A 24,550-nucleotide genomic window follows, 5' to 3' on the forward strand; every position below is an offset into this window, starting at 1 on the left:
TCTGTGGGGGAAGACAGGACAGGCTGTTTTTTGCAACAAGGATCTGCAAACAGTGACTTGGCCTGAAGATGACTTGCAACAGTATGGATGGTGAAGAAGACAGAAGATGAGGCAAAAAGGTTGCTGAGAATTTTAAGGCTACTGCGAAACGCAGTGAGAACAGACAGAAAAACTCCAAGTGCAATAGTACTATTTGCATTTGGGGAGCAGCATCCTCCAGAAGGGTGAGGTATTAAGAAAACAAAATACCTCATAACTTCCCTGAGTTTTCAGAATTCTTCAGGCTTATCCATCAGCACCAACACATACCTCAAACCTCATCGGTTCAGAACAACAGATTTGAAGCTGTCTGGATCGAGCCTTTACACGCCCATTGCTCCATCATCTCCACATGCTCTCTGAAAGACTAGCGCAGCTTTTAGGTAAGCAGCACTCATTTTCAGAGTTTCCTCTAGTCTCATCTACATTATCTTAGCCTTGCTGAGATTTGCCAAGTGTTTTAGCAGAAAATCTAGCTACAGTTTTGTCCCTTTAAATTCTCGCCTTCTCTTGCAGGCAGAAGACATCTGTGGAATAATAATGAATTTCTTTGGTTTGGGGTTTTTTGTTTTTATTAAAAGCTATTCTTCCTAGCAGGAAATGAAAAAGAACAACCAGATTGTAGAATTTGGGGGAATAGGGAAAACATTTCTAAAGGTTAATAATAATACTGCTTAGCATTTATTTTAAGGATATGCGACAAACCAAAGAAAAACAGATGTTCTCAGTAATGCTCCAGTCTCTCTGTAAACTCAGGTATTGTCCAGAGCACTGGCTGTTGCAGCTCACGTAAGACAGGAGGGCTGTCCCCAGGACACGCCACTCCACTCTGTACATGAGATTCCTTCCCAACTTCTCACTTAGAGGCAGAGTGATGCCCCCCCTGCCCAGCCCAGCATCAGGGCATACTCAAGCCCTAACGTGACGTCCTGCATCCATCTTCCCTACCTCAGCAAGCTATTCCTGTGTATCTGTCTGTATCTCATGCTGAGATACACAGTCTCTTTGATTTCTTATTAAAGTGGTTTCTGGTCTCCCAATGCTTTTAGTACTGCTGCACTGAGGTTTTGGAAACCACTAATCACGAACGCCCTAGAAACTTTACCAGGAATGTGCTCAATTGCATTCACCAGCTCTTCGGTCCTGAAAAGTAGTATTTAAGCTGAACTCCAAGAGAATTTTTCAAAAAGCTATATTGAATTCAATTCATGACACACTATTAGGAATTATTTTCCAAATGAAGCAGCTTAATATGATTTAAAGGATGCAGAACTTTCCCATAGGGGGAGAGAAGCAAATCCTCCGTGAGATGAGTACCAACACAGTTGGTACTGAGGCTTATAGAACTTTGATGTTAATGAATGTGGATGGGTTGTAGAGATGGGAGAAAAGCTGCCTTTATCAGTTTTCCCAGTACCAAGCTGATAGCCATTGTAAAACTGCTTTTTAATACAGCTGTGGAGCTTTTGCCAGTAAGCCACAGGTTTCCATCACATGATCAGGTGAAAATGTGCTTAACAAGGACGTGAATATGGTTCTTTGTTCATAACAAACTTATCACAAGACAGACAAAGCTCAAATTATCACAAGAGGGCAAACATTTAGCCAGCAACATGTCAAAGCATTCCAGCCCCGCATCTCTCTGTTGAACAGTCCAAGAAAGAAAAAAAATATCATCTAGTTGAATACCAACATTTACAAATAAGAAGTCAGTTTGCTTTTTTGTAACTCTACATCTGGAGCCTGTTTGTTTGGGGCATAAAGAAAAAGAGGAAAGATATTTGGAGACGCTTAAATTGCTTCACTTCCTGCCGTGAATGACTATGCAGTGATTTTGTTATAAAAAAGAAAACAATTGTTTCCCATGCTCCCTGGGAGAAGGACAAAATGTAACCTGCTGAATGTGCAGAAAAAAAAAAAAAAGTTCAATGGTAAGAAAAAAATTGCTAATGATAACCAAGATAAGCCCAGGAATAAGGCAGCTGTGGAGTTCCTATTGCTGGACTACAGTAAGAACCCCTTAGGCACTGACCCAGGCTGATGAAGGTGGGCACCCTTCATGCTGTTTCAGGTCTGAGTATATGAAGTTCAGAACAAATGCCCGTTACTGCTTCTGGGGATGGGTAGATATTTATACCCACGTTGGCAAGGACCACTTGGAGGAGGTGAGTCCATGAGTTCCTACAGCCCCACAGGTCTGTAGGGCAGCTGGTACTGTGCAAAAGGGGCTGGAGAGAGGGGACTAACCTTTCCAGCACAGAGAGAAACAGCCTCTCACAGGCATCCTAAGAGCTGTGTAAACCATCAATCCTCTCTAACCCAACCCTCACCCTCTCTAGTTTCACGCACTTTGAAACAGTCACTTTAAAATACTCTGACTTCAAAGCACACTAAATTAAGCTCCACATAAAGTCCATTCAGCTTTTTGCTTAATTTGATAAAAGCTCATCAGACCATTCAAGTTACCTTCTGGTCAATACTGCCTCAAGAAATCTGCAATTCAGCTACCTGTGGTTTTTCCAATATTTCTGTAAAACATTACTGACGGGATCTGTTGGCCTGCATGCAGCAGGTCTTTGGTAAACACTGTTTCAGGGCCAATCAAAGAACCTTTTATATTATTGTGATCTCTTCTTTTTCTCCAGAAGTCTTCATCTTGTGTGACTTTTCTTTCCTCTTGCTCTAACACCCTGGGATCGCTGTCATTTTTATACAGCATTTCTCCTCTATTTTAACCTGATGACATATCATGCCCCCTTCTTCCATTTTAATTTCTTTCTAAGAAAAAGGATTGGTCTCAATAACAATGGCTTAGCTCTTGACTTGCTGGCTAGGAGGTTTAGCTTCAGGCCAGACAAAGTTATTGTTAAGCTGGATACTTTCACGTCTATTGACAAAGAACAATAAATATGCTTACCGTAGCCCCTTGCATCACAGATGATCCCAAAGCACTCTACATGTACTAGGTCCCTCATTCACCATCAAAACATACTTGCCGCTAACTGTGCCAGCAACACTACATAAAAGTTAGTTAGGAGGTGAAAAAGAGAGCAACTCCTCCAAGTGAAATTACAAGGAAATTAAGGGAGGTAGAGTATATTACTTCACGGAGAAGTTGGCCAGAAGACCAAACAGCACACCTTTTTAATGGCCAAAAGGGGGGTAGGGGTCCCGGTTTAAGATAGAATCACCAGCAAGGCAATACTGCTCCTCAGGTCTCTGCTGAGCAGGATGCGTTATCAGCTGAAGGAAGCACACCACACACAGAGCCTACGGGCACGGCTGCTGCTGCCTCTCCTCCTGCAGGTTTTTCATCTGAGCATTATCAAGAAAAAGCAATGCCTAGCCTAAGAGCTTTGACAAGATCCCAAAACAGTGGGGACAATAGAAAAAATACATGGAAGATTTCATTTTAAGACCTTTTCAATGTTTCTTATTTAAATAAGACGTTACACTAGGAGAAAAAAAGTCCAGTGAAACCAATCATTTCAAGAATACCCTATCCACCTCCCCTCTCGCCTGGTATTGATCTTGCTAGCAGAGCAGCAGTCCCAAAGATTTTAGATTTCCTACCACATAATTACAAATTAGGACATTCAGCAAATGGAAAAAAAGATACATAGTGATCATGGGAAGCTGAACAGTATTCTATATAAATACAGTCCTGTTAAAGCAAAGAGGTAAGTCTACTCTATTTCTCTAATGGTGTCCCAAAGTTTTAGGAATACATATACAGGCCTTCCAAGAGGACCTTATTAAAATAAAAAAAAAAAAAAAAAAAATTTTAAGTATTTAAATCCCTAAAGACAGACAAAAGAAAACACAGGACAAAGTAGAAATACTATTGATTATGCATAATTGGTATAATTAATTTGTAATTAGTTCATGAAAATATATAGTCATTGGAATTATGCTTGTACATTTCTGGGAATATCCTGCAAGTCACTTGGGATATGCTTATCATTTATTTGATAGATGAAACATTATTAGAAAGATAGCCCATTAAAAATTAATATACCAGGGTAATAATTTCTCGATCTCAGCATTCAGTTTTCTACGTAGTCAGATTCCTATTATACCTCACAAAGAGTTTTTATTAATACTGTTTTTCAGAGCGTGACTCAGGATTCACAACATTTTAGACAACTGAGGTACAATATCCTTTACATCAAGTATGTAGTCAGTTTTGAAAAAAACCCAAATGGCAAGTAGTATAAATCATATACCACAAGAGTATTCATCACCACCTCCAATTCTGTAATCAGAATTAAGATGGAAAAGTAAAATGCCTTGCGCTTTAAAACAAATACCAAACAGAAATGGGAAGCAGTAGGAAGACACTTTCACAGCACCGTAAAGCAGCCTGGTCTCTAACTGCTTAGCATTCTTCCACTTCTGCAGCCCATCTGGCATTGCTCACTGTCATAAATGAACACGTCTGTATGAGCTGGATTTCAGGGGTTCTTAAATACTGCAGATAACAGTCGCCAGTCTCTCACAAGAATCAACTGAAATGGGCTGGCATAGATTGGTACTGCAGTAGCCTTTCAAAGATGTTATCATACCTTGATGTGGGGGCAAAGTAAGGTGGAATAATAGTGCACCACCGTGGTTTTTTTTTTTTTTCCTTGTACTGTTACCTCAGTATTCCTGCTTATCTTTCTGAAGTCCTACCAGTATTTCTGAAGTGACATTTCAGCCAACCGCTACAGAAATAATTTGATCTTTAAAACCCAGAATATAGTCACCTCCAAGTTGGGTACAATAACACCAAAGTTTCCTTAAACTTCTGTAACAGAGTCAGTCCTTATGTGTGTAATTAGGAGCGCCACAAATAGATCTTCTGCTCAGAATCACCTCTTAAAAAGTATTTTCCTTTCCACCTTATCTCCATTAACACTAATGGGAGCCTAGAAACGATGGTTTCTCACTGATGCACCGAGCCATGAAGCCAAGCCACTTGTCAATGACTATCTTCATTAAAAAAAAAAAAAGTCAAAAAACCCCCACCTCATGATTATTCAAAAAGAGCAAAATCAACAGTGGATATATAGTGAAGGTAGTGTCATTTGCCATTATAAGGCTTGAACCTTTTATTGCAAAACAGAGTATGTGCCTAAGAAAACAACTTTCATTTTTTAAAGAAGGGTAAAATTGCAAAAAGAAATATAGAAAACAGAGTTAGGTCTCCAGGTCCTTTAAGCCACAATTAAACACTTCACTGTAATTTTGTGCTTCTCAGCAAATCTGCTTTAAGAATTCTAAACAGTCTCCCAGGAACCACATACTTTTTCTTCCCAGACTCCAATCTAGCATGGACAATTATTTATTTTCTTTGCCCTGCACTCAAGAATGTGATGGATGTATTTACATAAACATACACACAGTCACAGATATCTCTCTATAAAAATTAATCTGCAGATGATGAAAAGTGTAAAAGATCTGAGAGGCAAATCCCAAACAAAAGAGCATACTTTATACATAAATATCTTGAAATTATAAAGATCTGAGATTAAGTGGTTTACCACTCATTTAGAATTGATTAGAATGTATTTAAATTTAGCTGAAAGTACCACAACATTGCTCATGTATTTGCATCTGCGAATAAGTAAATAAAAAGCCTGTTATTAAAGCCTTCATTAATTCTGATTATATGAGAACTTAAAAGCAAATCTGTGTATTACTGCTCTGTAAAGACTCCTAGCAACTCTACAGTAAAGCTGGCACTGCAACACAACATGTGTCAGCGAAAATGACTAACAGGATCTATTTTCAGTAATCTTAAATCACACTGGTAAAATATAGAATTAACAGTTTTGCATAATACTTCCAATATTTTTTATTCTAATTCATTCCCAATTCATGCCTTATTGTATCAAAAAGTGAATTTTATATCACTAGACATTTATGCACAACAGTTGAACACATTTTATTAAACTGCAACGCTTAGGCAGTATTCAGATGTGATGTGTATATTATTATGAAAAGCGATCCAGCTATTTTATTTCCTTATAAATATGATGGCTAGAGGTTTAAAAATATATCACGTCGACTAGAAACATGAAGAACATTTCATTCTGAGTAAAGATTTTGAAAGTTTCTATATATTTAATTTAAGCCAATATTCTGAAAGAAGGATTCATTAATTTTATTAGAATTTTCCCCCAATTAAAGACTTGTCAGTTGATTTTTAAGGAGTTTAACAATTAAGTATATAATCCTCCCCAAAATGGTTCTTCCTGGAGAAATCAAATTTTAAACTACGAATGACTCCTGAAAGTCAGCTTCCTCCCTGCTGCCCCTCACCCCCAAAATTCTGACTGTATGTCTGGCATACTGGTTTAATAGTTAAAGCAGAGAAGCATAAGTAAAAAATCATTAACTAGGTTCTTTAATCTCTATTCTTGTACTAATAAATTAATGTATTAAAGCAAATTTGTGTTTACAGAAACTTGAGTTGGCAACACTGAGTCATCTGTCAGCCCCAATGGTCCCTTTTGACTGTGAAGGACAGTCCTGGTAAAGCTCCCTCTGCAAACTCTACTTTTCATGGCTTTATTTGAAGCCTGAGTGAGTATTTCCATGGCTTGAGTGAAACCACAGATCACAGACCAGCACAAGTCTATACTCTATTTATAAATGAAAGGTGATTTGAGGCAGTGAGGGGAGAAAAAGTAAAAGACTCATTAAATTCGGTACGTAGGAAATGATGTTCCAATACCTAAGAAAGTTTGCTTGCCACTCTCATAGTTAAAAAGTCATTCCAAGTTAAAACAAAATAAACCAAAAACCAACCTCCCCCCAGCACTCAGTTAGGAGGTGGAGTTTGATTCAAGATTTTGCACTTTATCATGTCCAATAGTCAGACTAGTCTGGGACAAGCACTATACTGTAATTCACAGAGTTGGCCTCAAAATAAATTACTTTTCCCTACACAGTTTCTAAGCCTAAGTGCTAAGTCAGTTACCCAGTAATCAACATCACAAACAACTTTAAGGCACCATGTGAGATAAAGGATCAAAGGGATTTTTAGTATTTAGTTATACAGAAAAGTATACCTGATAGTCTAAAATGCTGAATCCTAAACCATTTTTGTCCTTCTCCAGTTCAATAACCTTCACATCAGGAGACCATAATGCTAATTCCCCTTCCTCCTCAGGATTAATGTCTTCCTCAGGTTTCACCTGAAAAATAAAAGCTCTGGTTAAAACACTATTCTTTCAGTGCTTTACAAACACTATTCCTTCAATATTTTGATTAGTAATGGCTCATACAAGCCCTAAAATATGACCTTTTGTGGAATTACAACTTCATTAAACATTATGCATCCAGCTTTCTCCAGCTTGCTGCCTTGGATACTCCCCTGGGACTATGCCTACATGTCTTGAGCATCAGAGCCCAACCTGGCATACAAATACCCATGTACTAATCAAATTAGTTGTTATAATATTACTAACCTGCTACATGTTGATGAACTTCAGCTGTCCCATTAGATGCATAAAAGAAAAATAAATATCTTAGCATAAAAGATTTCACCACAGACAGCTAATAGAAAGACCAGATGATCAGGCACACCTGATACTTGTGGCATTAAATATGCAAACAAAAAAATTCTTATATTCTAACTGTAAAAATAGTATCCAATTTGAAAAAGCAGCTTCTTTCACAATTTTTGTGCCAAGGTATAAAAGAAAGAGGTATAGTTACCCGATTTTGTTGAGTAAGGACAGCTTCACAAATACATCTGCCAAAAAGGCATCTTTTGTTGCCTAACTTAAAATGCGTGTTTTACTGCTATTTCATAAATGCAATCTTTGCAAAGTTATCAATGTATGATGTCCCAAGAAAAAAAATAAAATCTTGTACCCATTTATTTCACACTGATTTAACTTTATTTCTTTGGACAAATATGTCTATTTCACAGAGCACTGCCATGAGGCAAAATTAAGAAATTTTTCTTCTACACACTCTTTCTTGATACTTTTGACAAAAGAAAGCAGAAATATTGTGAGATTGCTCTAAGGAGAAGGCAACCTCTGTTCACACAGTATCACCTTATGGCAAAGATGTGCAACACAGAACGGACATGCAACCAGGATGCACAGGGAAAATGTTCAGTAAAATGCAACATTAAAAACCACAGTGGAACAAGTGCTATTGCAACAGAAAGGGCCTTTTACTAAAAGGTATAATACTGTACACCTTATTCTTCCATGAAACAACCATACTTCTTGTTTAACTCACCACCTTAGAGGAAATTAGATCAGAAAATCTCAGAAAAGATGAGAAGTCAAGGTGTAAATACTTTTTAGAAATAGGAACGACCATTACAAGTGTTGAGATTTAGTTTGAGACTTTAAAGCTTCTGCAATGGAAAGAAACATTAAGTTTCATTTTTTTCCAGTTCTATAAAAACCCACTCAGAACATGGAAGTAATCAGCTAATGGTGGCAAGGATGTGATTTAGTATAATTCAGAGCTCTCACTCACCTATTAAGTGCAAGAATGATGAATAGGATGTACACAGTCAGCATGCGAGCTCGGTGATTTACCTACCTTGTATTTATAGTACAATGAAGTTTCTCATGACCAACCTGTATAAACTGTAGTAAAAGTACCAGTGCTGCAAACATGAACTATCTTTCACTGAAACACCAGCTGTCCCTTATGAGCCCAAAGTGAATAGCCAAGGCAGCTTTATATGACAATTTAATACAAAACTGCCTCGTATAACTATATATTTTAGGAAATGTTATTTAAGACTGAAAAGTCGTCTGGATTGAACAGAAAAAGCAAAACAGAAACACTGTCTTTAAAAAGCTAAATCTCTTTCTCAGAAATGTATGCACTTTTTCAAAAAGTTATTGTCCTTTTACACAACTGAATGACATGGGAAGTCTACCTTTTGTTCTGGAGGGGAACCTCTCACGGTGGGTTCATCCACAAGAGACTCGCTGCCATCATCAAAAAGTCGCCGGCAGCAAACCAGTGTAAATGGGGGTGGCACTTCTTTTAGAAAAGTGATTGCCTCTCGGCGTGATTTTCCATATAGCTGAACTCCATTTACCTACACAGAAGGGGGAAACACATATCCATGCTAAGATAATTAAAAGGATACCAACCAGATTCTTTTATTACTTTTTTTGCGTACGTCTTCTCCCAGCTGAATGTGGAAGTCTAACTTTACCTAGGGATTTTGGCAAACCTTGCAGTTTTATTAATATATGCTTCTGAAGTATACATACATTACTGTAAGACTTAGACTTCATCTTCAAGATCTTGTGACTACTGACTGCTACACCACGTCTCTGCTCTCTTCAGCTTCCTCTAACTTGTTTTCTGCTCACTCCTTTTCCTAGCCTAAATCTTTCCTAGCATTGTTATTTCATTCTCACCTGTTTCTTTGTTAGGGATTTTTTTTTTTAGCATGTGTTTGAATTTAAAAAAAAAAAAATTCAAAAATATTTTGGGAATACACAGATTTTGAGCTCTAATCAAAACCTTGAAGTTACAACTAGTACATCTTTGTCAGTTGTTTAAAATGTAACAAAATGATTGAAACTAAAATAGACCTACAGAAGACAGGTAAGAATGTTTATATAGTAAAAAATACAATTACAGTAAGCGATGAATCAGAGAACACTGACAAGGGTCAAAGCTTACCATCCCATAAGCTTTAGATCCTGAGTGACAACAGAAGAGCCCAAGGCATTGTTAATGGATGTTTTAAACCACAGACTTGAGAAAAGAAAAAGGGAGGAAAGGAGGAGGAAAGGAGGAGGAAAGGAGGAGGAAAGGAGGAGGAAAGGAGGAGGAAAGGAGGAGGAAAGGAGGAGGAAAGGAGGAGGAAAGGAGGAGGAAAGGAGGAGGAAAGGAGGAGGAAAGGAGGAGGAAAGGAGGAGGAAAGGAGGAGGAAAGGAGGAGGAAAGGAGGAGGAAAGGAGGAGGAAAGGAGGAGGAAAGGAGGAGGAAAGGAGGAGGAAAGGAGGAGGAAAGGAGGAGGAAAGGAGGAGGAAAGGAGGAGGAAAGGAGGAGGAAAGGAGGAGGAAAGGAGGAGGAAAGGAGGAGGAAAGGAGGAGGAAAGGAGGAGGAAAGGAGGAGGAAAGGAGGAGGAAAGGAGGAGGAAAGGAGGAGGAAAGGAGGAGGAAAGGAGGAGGAAAGGAGGAGGAAAGGAGGAGGAAAGGAGGAGGAAAGGAGGAGGAAAGGAGGAGGAAAGGAGGAGGAAAGGAGGAGGAAAGGAGGAGGAAAGGAGGAGGAAAGGAGGAGGAAAGGAGGAGGAAAGGAGGAGGAAAGGAGGAGGAAAGGAGGAGGAAAGGAGGAGGAAAGGAGGAGGAAAGGAGGAGGAAAGGAGGAGGAAAGGAAAAAATGCTTATTTAAAACTGGGATACTGCAGTTGTACTTCCTTAGGAAAGTAAAACTCCAGTGGTTCATCCTCTTTTGTGTATTTTATAACCTGCAGTATCATGAGGGCACCATAGCAGTACTCTTAAATACGAGGAAAGCAGAACATCAGTAGGTGCCACAGATGGGATCATCCTCTCCGCTGAGCAGCAGCGCACCCCAAAGAGCAGGGTTTAACCCATCAGTGCTATGGACTCAATCCCAACACCTCCCGTGTTTCAGGGATTTCTTTCAGGCTACCTCAAGTCTGCTCTCATGACCAAATGTCCAAAGTCCCTGGAGTGCAAGCACTGGTTTAAGAATCCTGTACACATCATCCAAGACCGCTCCACAACATGAACCAAAGCACAGTAAGAGGGGATATCTGAAGATTCTCTTCAACACTTACTGCAGTGCTAATGTAGATGAACCCACATTTGATCCTAGAAAACGCAGCATGTAAATAAATATACATGTACACACCCTGTTACTTGAGGCAGAACCTCACTGTATACTTCTGAGATCTCTTTGTTCTTTAGAGGGACTCAATCTTGTGCAAGACTACACAGCAATGTCACTTTAGCCACTATTTTCTTCCTGATCAACTCTTCTTCTTCCCAACTTTTTCATTTGTGCTTTTTACAGTGTAAATAGAGCTTATACTGTGAGAAACACAGAGTTCCTCTCATGCCATAACCCAGCCAAGGAGAAAAATTCAAAATGGTGTAACCAGCCTCCAACATGGTAAGATGAACTGCTATGGGTTTTTTTCTGTAAGAATTACAGCAACTGCTGAGCTATCAGGCTAATCCATTAGTTAATTATTTAAGCAGAAATATCTATGCGTAAGGATTTTTTAATGCATTGAGAGTGGCGGTGTGGTGGAAAGTTACTGGCACTTCTCAGCATACTGTGATTGATGGAAAAGAGCTACAGGAGGACCTGGGGACTCCCGTTTCTTCTTTTGCAGCTGCTAGAAATCGGCCTCTAAACACGCAAGGTGCCCTACACCCCATTCATTCACCACACCTCTCCAGTTAATTGTGCCATCAAATAGGAGCGAGTGAAATTGTGTAAGAAAACTAGAAGGACACAAGGAAGCAATTTACTCCTCAAAATGAACACAATGAAATTAGCTAAAGTTGGGGGATGGGGGTGGGAAGAAAATACCGTGCTTTCTATCGTAATTCAAACACGTCATTAAAAATAATCAACGTTCAACCTCACTATATATTAAAAAAAAAATTCCTTGCTGATCACATTTTAATCCCAACTGTATCAGGCCCAGGTAGAGCTGCTTGTTTGCAGAATGGGGCTGTCACTTTTTCCATTGCAAACCCCTACTTAAGGGGATTTATAACTTGGCTGCAAAAACATACTCTGGGCTAAACCTGGCATATATAGCTTTAGCCCCGGAGCACATTTTTATTTTGTTGGGGTTTTTTTCCAGCTACAGAGTAGAAAAAAAATTTATGCTCACTAGGTCTGGACATATCTGTGAACTTAATTGTAAGTACACAGTAATAAGTAAAACTGTTAAATATATACAATTAAAGTTTCCTAAGTTACTCTACAGCACTGTATTATTGCTTTTTGTATACTATTTTTTGTTTAGTGGCCAAGGAATTTAAACAACACTTCCAGTATTCCATTAATCCCTTCCTTTAGGAATCAAGATTTCCTCCATTAAGCAATAACTGAAGAAAATGTTTTAGGTTTTAGTGATACCAGTATGAATTTTTGATGTTACAGGGTGAACAACAAGTAAAAGCAAGAGAGCTCTAAAGAGAGCTCTGCACCTAACAAATTAATCTTTCAGAAGGCCTAATTCTGTTCCCACTGATGTCAAGTGAATGTTCTTTGCATCCACTAAAAAACGTTCAAATCCAAAATATTCCACAAAGAGGAAGCATTCAGTAGGAAATTAATGTCTTTTCACTTGCAGGCTGAGATACAGATAGGTATACATATATGCACACACACAAAATAGGTATTATTTTGATACTATCAAATAAATATTTTTCCTAAGGAAATAGGTCTGGCCTGATTCCGATAACTTCAAAGCTGTCCCAATACTTCTTTATACATATTTAAACAAATTGATGTACTACCTCTACACACATAAATGTTTTTCAACACTCAACAAGCAAGGTATAATGTGTAACAGGAACCACTAGTCCTGAGACTGTTGTAAATTTTTTACAAGTGACAAATATGAAGAAAGATTATCCACCACAAAAGCTAACGCCAAATTGCTCAAAAGACTGAGTTAAAGGACTACAGATATATTCAACACAAATGTTATCTATGCCCCTATAACTCTTGATACTCTTCTTAAATCATTTCAGGAAAAAAAGCCCATGAAGTTACTAAGAGGTCACAAGAATTTGACATTTTGTCTGTAAGGTAGGAATGAAACAGTGAAGAAAATCAATCTGACTTCCAAAGCGCCACTCTCAACTGCTTCCATAACCAACTCTTGAATACTACTATTGCACACACAGCAGTCAAAGCAGAATTTAATACAAGCATTTTTAAGAAGCCTAAGCAAACAGGAAATATATCAGTTCTATTTTTTTGGGGGAGGGGGGGTATTTTTTACCTCCAGAAGTTCATCCTCCAGCTGCAGAAGACCAAGTGTTGCAGCTGGACCGTCTGAAGCAATTGATGATATATAATGATGTCCATCAAACGTATCGAGCTCAACTCCTAATCTCAAAGTGTGGATGGGTAATAGCTGCCAAAAGATAAGTATGGCTGAGAATGTATATGTCTTTTATCTACCACAATATATTTAGGATTCAGTAGCTCACCAAATTAAACTAAGCACACAGTAAAAGGACTGTCTTTATACTGACATCATCTGCGTTATGGCACAAGTGTCCATAATATCTCTATGCAAACTGTTTGCACAAATAAAAACAACCAATTTGCCCTTTGGGGAAAAAAAAAATATTTGAACTGTATTCTTAAATAAGGTTACCATCGTGGAAAAAATGCAGAGCAGGGTAACACCTGAAGTCTATCCTATCAAAAAGGTGAATTTTCAACAAAACTGAAAGACATTCCATAATCACCATGAAAATTCATCACAAGAACAGCTGCCTTACTCCTTCAGGAGCTACACTGCTTTGAGGTAGGAAAAATATCCATGAAACATCCTCTGCAAATAGCTAATAATACTGGCATCCCTGTTTCTGCAAGGTGAAATGACTGATTTGGTGTTAGGGGGCCTCCACTTTTCCCAGTGGGCCTCCTTAAATTGGATTTTTTCTCCTGGGGGCCTCCAACCATTAGTGTCCTAGGTCTGCTAATATTAGGAAGACTAGCACAGAACTGATATGCTATCCAGACAAGACAGCAGAAATCATAGCAACATTGGAAAGAAGAGATGATCAGGAGTATCTGCTCCTTCAGTGTGGCCATTTTCTGGCTTTTTATTACTTAAATTGAAACACTGACTATCCTTCTGGTTCCAGATTAATTCTGGATATTCAAGTAAAAGGAGCAATCCATTCCCAACATTCAATTCTCAACATTCTCAAACACCCATTCTCAACATTCCCTCACACCCATGTCTCATCATGAGGTTATGGCCTTTCTTCACTGAGACAGCTCCACAAGTATATAAATGCATCACCTTCACAAACTTCATTTGTACAACATTAACATACATATATTGAAAAAAATCTCTCAAAAGCCTTGAAAGTCTGAAATTAATTTCAGCTCTGACCATTTCAATTAAACGGATCACTATGGGAAACTCCTGTGCAGGACGATGACATTGTTCAGCAGACTCTCAACCTCTGGATTTCAACAACTGAATTTCAATGCAATTAAGCAGCCCCAAATTTGAGGCGTATATGCATGGTTTGGGTTTTGAGGGTTTTTTTGTTTTGTTTAGAGGTGTGTGTGTATATTAAAATCTTTGTCTGCCCATGCTATGAGAAGGTATTGGACCAGTCCAGAAGACAAGCAGAATATTGGTAGCCTTTTTTTTTGGAAGAGAAAGATGGAGTCAAAGGCACTAAATTTCCTGAACACATAAATCCAAAATTGTGTCATGTCCTCCTGGGATTACCCTGCCAACATATACCATGAAGGAAACCATCATGTAAGTCATACCTTCGAGTACTTCTGGAGCTCTGAATCATCTGTAATGGGTGTATCCACATTCACAACCTAAAAATTGTACATCGTAACATTTTTAAATAGCGGGACAATAAAGACATTACCAGAATGATGAATTCTGGAAAAAAAAAATGATGAGCAAAATGAACTGTACTTAAACAAAGTCACATTGATGCAAAATAATTTTAAACAAATGTTAGGAAAAAAAAATCTTTCAGACACAGAACATTTACAACTAGGAATGTGGTGATTATGCACTATTAGCAGACTCCAATATTATTCTATTCCCAAAGCCCAAGTGCCAATTTCAGTCAAGTTCAGTAATCCTGTATAAGAACAAAATGCCATTATGTTTGACACAAATACCCAAATACTGACTTGCCAATCAGAATCTGAAAAGTACAATAGTTTAAGTTATTACTTCAGGCTATAGTACAGCCATCTAACATCTAGACTAAACCACCATCTTCTGCAGCAAGTTTCTAGCATGAAATACATGCTAGAAATGAAATACACGAGTTTAATTTCCAGATTTGAATGCAAAGTGGAGTATTGAAAAGAGTGACAAGAAATCCCTTCATTACGTTTACATTTTAAAAATATTAATAAAATTCTGATGTTCACCACTGTTTTCTTGTAATGTTCTTCTTGACTACTATTTATTTATCTGTAACCTCAGAAGGTTATTTATTCCAATTTTAAATGTAATAAGATGACATCTGTGGTGATCTATGCCCCAGAGTTGGAGTTTGGGACAGTTGAATATGTTTGGGAGGATTGATATACTTGTTAGATTTGGAAAACCTATAGCCTTGCAAAAAAACAGGTAACTTCAGACTCCTTTGGAAAATTCTAGTTTAACAAAGTATCTATGAAATAATACTAAAGCTCAGCTTTTTCTTTTGGCTTAATTTTAAATAGGGCTTCCAGCATCTTGTTTTTCAGTAGTTAGGGTATTTTTCCCCAACAGAAAGAAGCTATTTCATGTCCACTTGGCTGTAACTAAATGAATCTATGACTGGTAACTCCTCAGCCTGACTGCTCACATTTAGGTACCTGACAACAAATACCACACAGTCATATATCCCTGTACAGACTTCCAGGTCCTCTTTCTGTTTCAGCAGAATCTCAGCACCTTCCATTGGTACCACAGAGAATCAGCAGCACAGAAACTATGAGCGACACCAAACCCTCTCTTCAAACAGTTATTTGCTCCGAAGAGAAATACTTTTGAGAGAATACTCAAACTTACAGGCACCTTCAGGGTGACTTTCTGGGAGCTGAGTAAGGATAGTGTGAAACAGGGATTGCACTATCAGGCTGACATCGAAATAAACATTGTTACTGAATGCAGCCCAGAAAGACCAGAGGTAGGTGCAGACAACAAGAACAGGAAGAACAGAAAAATGACTTTCAAAATGGGATGCCACAACAGTTTCCTTCTATTATTTAAAAGGACCAATCGTTAACATTTTCATTCCTGACATTTTACTGGAGGCAGCTAAAGAAGAATTAGAAATGGACGGTTTCACGAACTAAGCAGGTTTTCGTCCTCTGTGGGAAGTGTGATAGCACTAAGGGAAGTAATATCAGACTCTTGAAATGTAAGGATGGGAATACCAAGCAACTGAAGTGGGCAGCCAAACAGATTTATTGCATCATGTACATAATCTTACACGAACTTCAGATCTTAAAGGAGTGCTAATGGAAAGAAGAGAAGCGAGTTTCTCAAGGCAATTCTTAAAGCTACTTTAAATCTTCCAGCGAGTGACTGGAACGATGGCTACTCCAAGTAGTAAAAATAAGTGTCTCTAAATCAACTGGACAAGCGTTGCAAAGACAAACAGGGCGTTTTCTTGGTGGTGGTGAGAATTTTTTAAGTCTTCAGAAAGAACACTGGCTGGAGTCTTTTCTCTCTACTCACTAGCTAACACAGCACTGCAGTAGTGAGTTACAATTTCAGTCAACTCCTTATGACAATTTATCAAAACAATCTTTTGCCTGGCAATTATTTAATATGAAGTGAAGAAATATCTAAGAAACACTGGCACCACAAAGTTACAGTACTGTGAATTACTTCCTTTTTTCCCAGCACGTTTGAAAATCATTCTTTCATTCTTCTAATAAAATTGTAAGATTCTGCGTGAAACACAAGGAGCTCTATCCTGAGCCTTTTTTTTCCCAGTGCACAATAAAACAAATAGATCATAAATGAAATCATAAAAATGTCACGTATTGTGTGCGGGTGCTATGATGCAGATTTAAAAGGACAGTTGATTTTCTTAAATCACTCTTCCTGTCTTCTATCTGTATAACAATAGTATTTATATAAACAGAATTTAAAAAAAAAACAAACAACAACTCATCATAACACTCTTATATTTCAGCCTTGATGTTACGGGAAACAAAATGTGATGTTACGGATCTGTTCCAAAACTAAACTGTTCTATCAACAGTCTGTAATGCTAAGTTCACAGATCTGTAATTTAAAGAAATAACATAAATTAAACATAGTTTATTGAAAGATAACATACCATAACTTCGTATTCAGGTCCTAGCAAGTTTTCCCACTTGGATTTCAGCTCACGTGCTGAAGGGAGGGGGACTCTTCCTAAATATGAAAGTGAATATTAAATTTACAAGCACATTGTACATTCGGAAGTACAGTTACTTCTAAATACTTCAGTAAAAATTCAGTGTAAATAAAAGATTAGAGGTTATAATCCCAAAAAGGAAAGTGCATTAAGATGAGTCTCTCAAACAGCGCAAACCAAAAACATCTTTCTTAGGAAAACAATGCAAAATGTCAGCTACTGCTAACGTGTGATTTATTCAACTGAGAAGCAGAAGAGGTGATACTTGCATTGATGAGATGCAAGTTCTGTACCATATAGTACTGTAAATAAATCATTCTTTCAGGCTGCAAAACAAATTTCACATGACTTCATAATTTGTTGCTATAAAAATGCTTGCCACTCCAGGGAAGCATCATCTCCCACCAAAATGAACTCCCTTAAGAAGTAAAACACCTGACAAGATATTGCTGTTATCGAGGGGCTGCGTCAGCACAATGCAGTCACAGACTTTATTTATACATTTGGCAGGTATAAAGGCTTGTCTAGTTTAATTAGGCCAGTAAGTAACATGAGCTTTAATATAAGCTCCAGTTCTAAACCAGTCTTCCGTGGGAACTTGGCTATCTTGACATTTATATCTTTTCAGCTTTCTTACTTATGCAACCAAGGCAGTATTACATTCATGTAAGACAATTTGACAGAGCTAGACAGCATAAAATGACTGGCTGCCCTGCATTTGACCTCATCCAGAAGCTCAGCTCACATATAAAGTTCCAAGCTGAAGCAATGTTTAACTGGTAAGAATCAAGCTCGAAAGCAAATTCCATCTAGCAGCTACAGCAGCAGCAACTGGGGTCTGAATTACTGAAAACTGTTTTTTTTTTTCCCCCAAACGACTGTAATAGTTTGTCAGATGTTTAGACAAGGCACAGACCACTTAGTATTGCTGATGTGGTTGTGATTTACATTCTAAATTTCAGTACGACACATTTTGCACACAAACTAGTGAGTAAAATACCTTCAAGGGGGGAAGTTTGAAGACACCAAGAGAAGCTCTGAGCCTACCTACCAGCAAAAGCCAACACAAATGGGACATCAAGCTGCCTCTGCTTTCAACACATTTGTAGACTGCAAAGATAAACCATGAGCTTTGCAATACAATCCTCATTACATCATTTTATAACTTTGTTTTCCGCTCATTAAAAAGAAAGATTTAAATTAACTTATACAACAACATAACCCATCGCTGTATCTCTTCCACCCCCTTTCTGTCATGCCAGATAGGCAAATTCTATCTGATCTGCACTGAGAGACCACACTCCTCGGAGCCTAACAACTGAGATTTCACTTGGAAATATCCAGAGAATCTTTAACCTTTATGCCCAAGGAGATACAGATATTCAAGGATCCCAGCAATTCAGATAACTCCTTTCTGTCACCAAAAAGAAACCTTTAACTGAAATTTCTAAGGAGAAGTAATCTTTGTGAGCTTTTTATCAAGCGCAGGCTGATCAGTATCTTTACTTCCCAGCTGTAGCAAAACCAGAACAGCAGTGCATTTTTCTACTCCTTCTATTTGCAAAAATACATAGGGACAGAAATTCATTAGTCTCTTTTTCTGCTATTACAAGGTTATAGCGTGAACACACAGGACCTAAGCACCTGCAGTCGCCTGTGCAGCCAAATACAGATTTTAAGGTTCACCAGAAGTAATGAATCTTAGGGTCAGACTCAAAGTTCAGTTCAGTAACTGTAAGCTGTGTTCAGTTGGCTGAATACTTATTTTTTTGTCACTTCCAAAACACGTTACCAAAACCCTTGAGTTGTTCAGAGCAGGTGCCGATTCACATCTCCATTTGAAGCTTCCCCCTTCCTTTCTTTCAAACACACTTTGAAGTCTTTGCTTGTAACTTCCTCAGAACTGTGGATATGTTGGCTAGAGGGATTTGAGTTAAATATATTCAATTCCATTGGTATCACCCAGTTCACTTAAAGTGCTTCTTTTTCCTCAAACAGCTTTTTCCACATTGCAGCTAATAGGAAGTTTCTAGTCTCTCATCCAGCTGGATTTCTCATAACCTGAGACATGTACCACGTCTTCTATAATTTGCAAGGCCTCAGAAATGAAAACACTTTCCAGGGACAGCTTTCATTAGCAACAATTTTCAACATATTTAGTCTTCCTTCTGCCTGCACTTCCATATAGTTTTTTATTTCTAATTAGCAAGCGTCAAGAATAAATCACAAGTGTATTGTAAAAATCATCCTTCCCGGTCAAATTTGCCAGCATCTTCAAATCTGGGACCTTTTCTTCTTGCAATTTCCTCCTGGTTTCACAAAATTACTATACAAGGATGTGTACTGTGCTCTAGTGCATTTTATTAATGCACTACCTTTCTCTGCCCTACTGTTGGATATCTTTCCCCAGCCATCTTTCAGTGCCTGACTAGCATCATCATATCTTTGGGTTTTGAGTACTGCTGCAAGGCAAAAGAAAGCAGTTCTGCCCAGTCTGCAGTCTTGCAGATGCAGCTGTTAAGTTAATTGCCTCTAGTCTGCTAGCAGAAAGTTTCAGGCCTCGTGCACACTGCATCCTAAACCATGTTGCCTTTGTAACAGAACTGCTTAAGCACGGTTTTGCCTGGCCAGAATTACTATTTAATATCTCTCCAGAAAACACAATTTAATAAGAATTTCACACAACTGGGCTTAAAGGGAAGTAATACACATTTTATAAAACATGCTTTTTACATTAAACTTCTCAAAGCATTTCCAGAGTTTAGTCAGAGCCTTAAATTAGCAATATTTACTTTAGCACCATTATAATGAAGTGCCCATCACCATGTCCAAAATAAGCACCTATCTTTGGAATTTGAACTTGGCCATTAAACTCTATTCCAAGGTGAAATCTTATACATCGTATTTCATCAGGAGTAAAATTTGCAACTAAGTATTTCAACTGTTTAACAGATATACACACACACATTTTATAGTTGCATAAAGCTTCTGCAGAACCTTGTAACTTAAAGTGGTTTTTCACTAGGAAAAACCACAGTGTAATCAAGCAATGATACTTGCTTACCATTGCATTAAATGCTCCTGATTCATGACTCCCTTTCAAAGCCATGCCCATTGCATTATCCTGCTGGCCCGAGGAAGACCAGCACTGCTAGATGGTATCAAGGGCAGTATCCAACTACAAACAAACAATGTCTTCAGTGTTTAAATTTTGGTATCCCAAGACACACTGTGCACACGAATACATCCTGTATTCTCCAGGGTAAGGGGAGCTTGGATACATAAGAGAATAGAAAAATCTCATTGTACACATGCTACTGGGGAACACAGGGCAGATAGACTCCACTGCCCCTGCAAGGGATCAGCATGGGTCCAACCGGCAGCTGTGGATTCCAGGCAATGAAGTCCTGCACGATACTCCACAGGGCTCCAAGGAAGGGGATTACGAGATTTGCACAACGCTGGAATTGAAGGGGAGCCACTCGTATACACACAACTTGGTTACAAACTCCTTTTGAAACTAAGGGCTTTGGAGTATTCATCGAGAGGCAGTGGATCCACATCAAAGCAGTTTGGGGCTGCTATGAAAAAGGCTCAGCAATACAGTTTGATCCAAGCTGATTATCAGCAGAACAGGGATCACTGAGGCATATCTAGATAACACACCTCAAGACTAACAGTTTGTTAACTTCAAGCCAGGTAAAAGCAATTTTAGTTCCCAGCATAAACTGATCCTGGCACTGATATACCATATTTGCACAGTACTAGGTATTAGGTAACAAATTCCTCAGAAAGTTCACTTTGCATCAGGGCAGACATCTGCAGCCTGTGACACAAGATAACCCAATCACAAGTAGTCAGGAACTGACTACAGAGATATTGTTTGCTTCAGTAGAAAAAGAAAATACTTTATGCATAGAAAGTTCCACAGTAAAAAAGCACTGGGTAAATGACACAGGACAGCATGTGTTGCTCTTTTCTAGCCTCTGTCATAGCAAGTGTAAATCTTCCTGGCTCTTCTGCCTCTAAATACATCCAACTGCCAACTCCTTAAGTTATTCGTCCATTGTAACTACAAATCAATATATGCTTTTCCATTCATGCAGCTAAAACAATGCTTTGATAACCTCACATCTCAGCTACTCAACCACCTCTATTTTGGCTCCCTATTTCTGGGAACATGCAAAAGTCACAACAAAGGATGTCTGGTTACAAGGCTTGGACAGAAAAGTAAAACAGAATGGAACATAGGAACTGCTACATTTCTCTCGTTTCCAGCTTGTCTTTAATACTGACAGATCTTCCACAATCATAGCAAAATTGTTATTCATTGACAGCCGTAATTTAGAATCCTCTATTACATCTACATATCTTAGAAACTACAAGGCATAAGGATAATTTATGCTGACTTTAACACAAGCTGTAGAAATTCACCCAGAAGTTCCTGTAGAAGAGCCCAGAAATCTGTAGGGGAATTGAAGCATGCCTTCTGGAAAGGCCTCCAACCTTGATTCAGAAGTCAGCTAAAAGCCAAAGCAATCCATGCCTTTGTGATCTGCCCCTACGCCCAACTGCCTTTGCTGTTAAAAACACATGCCTGATTTGAACTCTTGTCCAGTTTCTAATTCCAGCTATCAGGGCTTTATGCCTATTATGCTTTTGCCAGACCAGAGACTCTCGTCTGCCTGCACAGGTGTGCAGTCAACAGTTTCTAGTTCAGCTAATAAGCTCAGGACAAGCAAGCCAGAAATTGCATGTCTAGGGACTGAACTCTGGTTTCCAACAGTAGCACAGAAGGAAGCTGTATGCAACAGTATTAGTACCACAAGGTAAATGAGTTGGGTCTGGTAACCAGCAGGCAGCAAGGAGAGGTTCAGTGCCAAGTGGGGAATCTCACAGGAGGTGGACAAAGCTTGTGTGGGCCTTCCTACTTCTCTGGCACTGCAGGAAATGACAATGACCAGGAGCACTATCAGCAGGACAAGCAAAGAGGAGTGAGGCAGTTACGTGGCAGGTGGCACACAGGTGAGACAGATGTTTGTGGAAATGACATCTGTCTCACTTGTGTGGAAAATGACCCACAAATGGAGACACGTCACAAGACATGATCCCCTGTACCCGCTGCTGCAGGTCCTTCAGCAAAGCCCTACACAGTCAAAACACCCGAGGGAAGATGCTGCAGCTCAGGTCCCAGGTTGTAGGAGGCCAAGTCAAGCAGCTCAGAAGGTGAGTTCTGATTTATTCTGGTTTTCTTTATTTATTAGTTACCACAGTGCCAAAAGAGGAAACTGAAACAAAAGGGCATCAGACATGATGTACAGGAAACCAAGAGTATATTTTGAAATGACTCTGCAGACACAGGAGCATAAGACCTGCAAGGGTAAGAAGATAGGTATGACAGGTAATACTGGAACAGGAAGTAAAAGTGCATTCCCAAGAGTTCCCTCTCCTGATGCTGTTCACCTAGCAAACTGGTTCAGGGCCCTGGAAGTAGAGGAGAATGAACACATCTTCTCTGTCAGGAGAAAACTGCAGGCAGAACACCTCAGGTCATCAGAACAGGACGAAGGCTAAAAATTGGTGAGCTGGAAGCATTCAGCTTATGGGATTTATTCCAGAGTACTGAAAGGGCTGTACCTCCACTGTCTATAATCTAGCAAAAAACCAGAACAAAACACGGCAATTGAAGGGGGATCACTAATGACTGGAAAGGGCAAACTTTATGCAAGGAGGAAGATTCAGAGAATTATAGGCCAGTCAGTCTCACCTTTGGCCCTGGAGAGATCATGAGATACTTCCTCTTGGAATCCATTCCAAAGAGATAAGTGATAAGAAGGCAAATCAGGAACAGTTAATATAGATTTGCCAAATAAGTGACCAATCTGACTGTCAAGATAGCTATGTGGATGAAGGCTGTAATACACCTCGACTTCACCAAAGCTTCTGGCTCCATTTATATCAGCATTCTCATTTGGAAACTGAGGAAGCGTGGGTTTGATGACTGCTAAATAGGCTGAAAACTAGATGGACCACTGGGCTCAAAGACGGCTTTAACCAATGGCTTGACAGCCAGTTACAAGAGAAGTTCAGTAGCCACAGGGGCTAATATTATTGAGTCTCTTCATGAGTGACCTCCATGATGACACAGAATGCACTCTCAGCAAACCTGAGGATATTTTGGGGATTAGGTGGGGCAGGAGAGTTGATAGATCCAATAGGTAGAGCTTTACTTCAGAAGGTCCTGAATAAAAAGCATCACAGAGCAAAAATTAAAGATGAAGCAAGCAACAATGCCCCATCAGTATTGAAAATGGATTAAAGGCAATTCCAAAGACTCAGAGAGACACTGCAAGATATCCTATTCACCTGTTTTATGTAGACTCTGCTTCTTGTCATTTTGAAGACTATCCTTCCATTCTTGGTTTTTCTCATTCTTAATGTCCACACTAGTTTCAGTCCCTATAGCTCCAGGGGACACGAAGGTTGGAACAGTTGGTTGCACTGTGAAAACAGATGAAAAAAAAAAAAAATCATACACTGCGAAATATATGAAGTAGTAACACCGCCTCACTACTTTTTTTTTTTTGGCTACACAGGTTTTACACTCAATTCTCCTGAATCCCTCATTTCTATTTCTTTCCATTCCTCAAGTATCTCATTTTCTACAGCACGACCCTATAAAATCTAGGATCATGTGGTAACTAGTCCTAATTGTTAAATTAGGTAAGTGTAAATTGAGTGAAAAATAAGTCAGTTACTGAAAAAAAGGAAGAAAAAAAAGTATTACCTCTATCTGAAGGTCTTTCTGAAGAAATAGTAGAAGAAGGTTTCCTTCTAAGTAAGGTAAGGCGTACAGTCTGTCCTGTGTTACGCAGTGCCTCTACCACCTCTTGGTTGGTATAATCCTGTATATTAACTCCATCAACCTAAACCAAGAAAATTGTATCATACAGTAGCAATCACATTACATTCTTAGGCTGCACCATACACGGTAAGCAACATACACATTATTTTGTGCAGAAATTATAGGGTTACTCACCCAAAACAGTACTATTTGCAAAACAATCTAATTAAATCAGTTACATTTCACTAATTGGTTAATATTTTCAAAATGCATTTTAAAAGGAAAGACAACAGTAATTTCTCTGTCTTCATGGGGCAACCACAAAACAGAATTTACTATTCTAAGTATGTGCTGATTTCCCCCTACAATTTTTTTGCTTACAAAAAACAGCTTGAGGAGTATTGTGGAGGAAGCTTCCCAGCAAGAGTAGTCAACCCAGAACTCTGTTCAGTTCTTTATCACTGTTCATTTTCTCATGGATTTCTAACATGCTCCACACAAGCCTGTACACAGAACTGTTCATATAATCCACTCTGAACAGCCCGATTCTTACATTAATTAAA

The 24,550-nt window shown here is 38.8% G+C and overlaps 1 protein-coding gene across 2 annotated transcripts in view; it reads right to left on the minus strand.

Moving 5' to 3' along the window:
• The window catches only part of PATJ (PATJ, crumbs cell polarity complex component), a 148,003-nt gene that overhangs the window by 109,637 nt on the left and 13,816 nt on the right, over nucleotides 1-24,550 (minus strand). For both annotated transcript variants that reach the window (XM_026853925.1, XM_026853924.1), the window contains exons 8-14: nucleotides 23,931-24,069; nucleotides 23,510-23,644; nucleotides 17,084-17,160; nucleotides 14,544-14,600; nucleotides 13,021-13,155; nucleotides 8,942-9,106; nucleotides 7,098-7,223 (exon numbers count right to left, since the gene is read on the minus strand). In XM_026853925.1, coding sequence (XP_026709726.1) covers nucleotides 7,098-7,223; nucleotides 8,942-9,106; nucleotides 13,021-13,155; nucleotides 14,544-14,600; nucleotides 17,084-17,160; nucleotides 23,510-23,644; nucleotides 23,931-24,069 — 834 coding nt within the window. The remainder of the gene's footprint in view (nucleotides 1-7,097; nucleotides 7,224-8,941; nucleotides 9,107-13,020; nucleotides 13,156-14,543; nucleotides 14,601-17,083; nucleotides 17,161-23,509; nucleotides 23,645-23,930; nucleotides 24,070-24,550) is intronic.

The sequence above is a fragment of the Athene cunicularia genome, assembly GCF_003259725.1.
Source record: "Athene cunicularia isolate RWA chromosome 8 unlocalized genomic scaffold, athCun1 chr8_part1, whole genome shotgun sequence".
NCBI classification, from domain to species: Eukaryota; Metazoa; Chordata; class Aves; order Strigiformes; family Strigidae; genus Athene; species Athene cunicularia.